The 3707-nt window shown below is 40.9% G+C and overlaps 1 protein-coding gene across 1 annotated transcript; it reads left to right on the top strand.

The window, feature by feature from the left end:
• Positions 1 to 596: 596 nt before the first annotated feature.
• On the top strand, positions 597 to 1961 carry LOC120547205. Its single transcript, XM_039782683.1, has 4 exons — positions 597 to 673; positions 753 to 808; positions 1210 to 1832; positions 1906 to 1961. Exons 1-4 carry the CDS (start codon positions 648 to 650, stop codon positions 1912 to 1914), a joined length of 714 nt encoding a protein of 237 aa, XP_039638617.1. The 5' UTR covers positions 597 to 647; the 3' UTR covers positions 1915 to 1961.
• Positions 1962 to 3707: the final 1746 nt, after the last annotated feature.

Raw genomic sequence — 3707 nt, 5'->3', positions numbered from 1 at the left:
TGCAACAAACAGCTACCGTTTGAAGATACATTTGTCTCTGGACAGTGATATTTTAAGAAAATGACAAGAGCGCCTCTCTTATTTTTACTTACTTACTATATCTTATTGGGCCAAATAGCTGAAGGTAAGACAACATTTAAATTTGACAGAAAATAACCTATTTCTAACCGTTCAGAAATACAAAAAAATACATTTGATACTGCTCAGGAATGTTGAATGAAAAAGGGAAACACCAGAACAAACATCTGTGACAAAGAACACAGACACAAAACAACAAAAACTAAGGAGGTTGTGTTGTGTAAGGATTGTAATCTAAAGCACCTAATGTAGCAATGTGCAACATAACATTTGGAGAAAATTAAGGGCCCATTTATGGAAGGAGGCTTAACAAATTCTGAGGACAACCCTGAACTCTGAGTTGATTTACCCTGAGATAGGAAACAATGAGTTTTCGGTTACAGAAAATGTGCAACATAACATGAAGAAAATTAGACAACTGAACCAGTTATGATCCACCTTAATCATGATCCAATTGCTCGCAGCTTTGAGTCGTTAACTGGCTATGTTCTGATTGGTCAGGGCAGGTCACCTGTAGCACTTATAAACCTTTCACAGGATCACAGTGGTACCTGAGCTGTTCATTCAACATGATTGCTGTTTGGTGTACTGCTGGGTGAGCAACAGGTTGTTTGTGATGTTTTGACTCAGTTCTGTTAAGTAGTTGTACTTATGCTTTGTCTGCTTTTCAATAGGGCTTTGCTCCTTGTTTTGCTGACTGGTTTGAGTGACAGCTACCCTATGCAGCAAGGTAAAGTATCATTGCTGTCAACATCTTAAAATTACTTTAATTGTTTAAGTCTCTCTTGATGACTTTCTCTTGGTGCAAACCCTGCTTCTGCTGGCTTTAACTGGATGTTTCTTTCTTGTGGATTTTTGGGGCTGCCTCTAAAATGGTCTCAAATCCAGCTCAGTCCAGTTTTCAGAATGCACCTCCGGGATATGCTCAAGGCTTCTCTGCAGGCCCTGCCTCTACACAACGTTACTAATGCTAATGTGGCGTAACTGAACTAGCTAAACTTGAGCTGTCAGGGTCTCTATATGTCTGAACTGATGTGGGTAGTGAATGTCCATGTTTAGCAAAGGAACCTTGCTGTTAACTTCATTGCCTTGAATTCTACTTGCTAACGTCAATGTTACTTCTGTTCCTAGGCATTTCCTGGGCTGTTGCACCTCCCAGTCCATTTTCTGCTGGAGCATCCGCAGGACCTAGCACTCAGCAGTTTGCTGCCAGTGGACCTGCCCTTCGACCACTTGGCCTTAACTTTGGGATCCAGCCTGACTATCTTCTTCCACAGTACCAGGCAGGGGAACTTTTCCAGGAACAGAAAAGATTCGAGCAAGGCAACTCTGAATCTGAGAGTGAAGCGCAAGGTTCCATGCCACCACCTCGTTTTGTCTATGCTGCACAGCCTTCACAAGGCTTTAATGGAGGACCTGTGCCATCAGGCCTGGTCCCATATCCTTACCCTTCCTATGACTACATGTTCCTGAATGGCCAGTATCCTCCAGGCACGTATACTTACACCAGCAACAGCGTTGAGCAGGGGAGGGACAGCTGGGAGGACGCTCTCTACACAAGGGACAACTATCCCAGCACTCAGCAGGCCAAGAACATCCCTTATAGACATCGCACCGTCAGGCAGGCGAGTATGGGGAGTGCTAGTCAGAGTGGTTCAGCAACTGGACAACAGCAGCCCTACAGTGGAGTACGAGGTTCTTACTCGCAGCCGGGTCGACTCCGCCGGGGAGCGCCAGGAGCATTCATGCAAAAGGTACTGTTCTGTGCTTCAGATAACGGATATTTTCTGAGTTTGAGATTAACATGTTTCCTTTCCTGTTTTTCAGGTTGGCTAAAGGGTGACTCTGAAGTCTTGTCAATAAAGAATATAACTTTTATGTTTGCCCTGGTTTTCAGTGTTTACTTCTAAGATTCAATACTCGTGTAGCCAAAGGCCTAACTGGGTGCAAGGTTTGACAGTCAATATTGGTCTAGAACGTGACAGCCATTTACAATCTGGCCATAGAACTACCACACATCCCCAGTAACTTCTAGAATATGCTATGATTCAAATAATTCAGTCTGCTGCTGAACCAGTTCTGTTATGACACTTTGAAGATTGATGGCACTCTAATGTCTGTACAGTAAATGCTTAAGCTAGTGCCACCATAGCCTAGCATCATTGCTGGAAACAATTGGCTAACCTGGCAGCCTCTGTCCTTGTGCATTGAAATTCACTGAGGAATTTTCTCTTTTGCATAATCCAACCAGCAGAGACTTGGAAGAAATTCTTTAAAATTGACTACTAGTGGAGAAACTAGTTCATCCAAAACTTAATTTTAGTTTTCAATTGCACAATTTTATATATAAATTTTATTTAAAATGACTTGATCAGAATTAATTGTTAAACCAGTTTAACTGAATTTGTGTGGCCTGAAGTGACAGGAGCACCTTATTTTTACTCTATCTCCAATTTGGGCAGGTTAAGACTATTGACAGAATAATTTCTAATTTCAGAAATACATTTGGATACTGCTAAATGTTTAATGAGAATACTATGGGGGAAAAACTCAAAAGGAACACAAAGGATTGTAATCATAGCACCTTATGTAGCCATGTGCAACATAACCTTAGAAAAATGTAAAGGCCTGTTGAAGGAAGGTTTGACAAATGGAGTTTGTGCACCACCTCCATTAAAAAGGCAGCATGAATGGAGCATGATACTGGGATTCACCATGGCAACAACCACAAATCGGTCAGCATACTACTCATGCACACATACAGTGAGTTTGAACATATTTTGTTAAAAAAATAGCAACATTGCTGCTGCAGAAGAGAATTGGCATGGGAGAAAAATGCTGCTTGACTCAATGTGTATGTTCCAATATAGTGTATTCATTTCATATTAAATAACAAGTATATTACTGGTTTTTCAAAAAAACATTTAATTTAGGTGTAATCCTGTGGGCAAAAAAGTACCATTCTGAGGTTGCAGCACCATGTCATTAACAGAATTATAATTTATTTCAAAGGGTTTTACATCATTGCCTGCTATTCTGTCAGACTCCTTTTTAATGGCTGTCGCTGGTATGTGTCCAGGTGAACACTACAAAAGTTTAAAAAACTCTTCAGAGTGAGGCCCACTTTTCTGACGGCTCTGCAAACAGTGGCTTTACTAATATGCTACGCATCACCGATGTAAAGAAAACTGCCGTTTGCAAAAAAACATATCGCGACACGAATCTACTCGGATGTATGAATATGTCCACGATGAGTGACGTTAGTGATATGAGGACGGATAGGGTTATGTAGGCTACACATCTGATCGACTGAAGAAAAATGATACCGCTCAAATAGGTAGTTCTCTGGAAATGAAAATTAATTTGGAAGCGGCCTCAATATCATCTCCTGACATATGTTTAACTCTCTGTGTGTGTGTGTGTGTGCGCACATGACTGTATGACCTTCTATGCCATCATTTGATGTATTGCAGCTTAATTCCTGTTAATGACTGATGAAGGATGTGTCCTTTGTATAGGCTTTTTCATAGAACAAATGGCAGATTAAGAGCCAAGACAAAGGGCTGCCCCAACGTAAACCTCCAGATATAATTTATAGGAATACCATTTTGTAATTGGACGATAAACCA

Source organism: Perca fluviatilis, chromosome 18 (assembly GCF_010015445.1).
Source record: "Perca fluviatilis chromosome 18, GENO_Pfluv_1.0, whole genome shotgun sequence".
NCBI classification, from domain to species: domain Eukaryota; kingdom Metazoa; phylum Chordata; class Actinopteri; order Perciformes; family Percidae; genus Perca; species Perca fluviatilis.
Note: the sequence above shows the minus strand (reverse complement) of the source record. Positions and strands in the feature narration are given on the sequence as shown.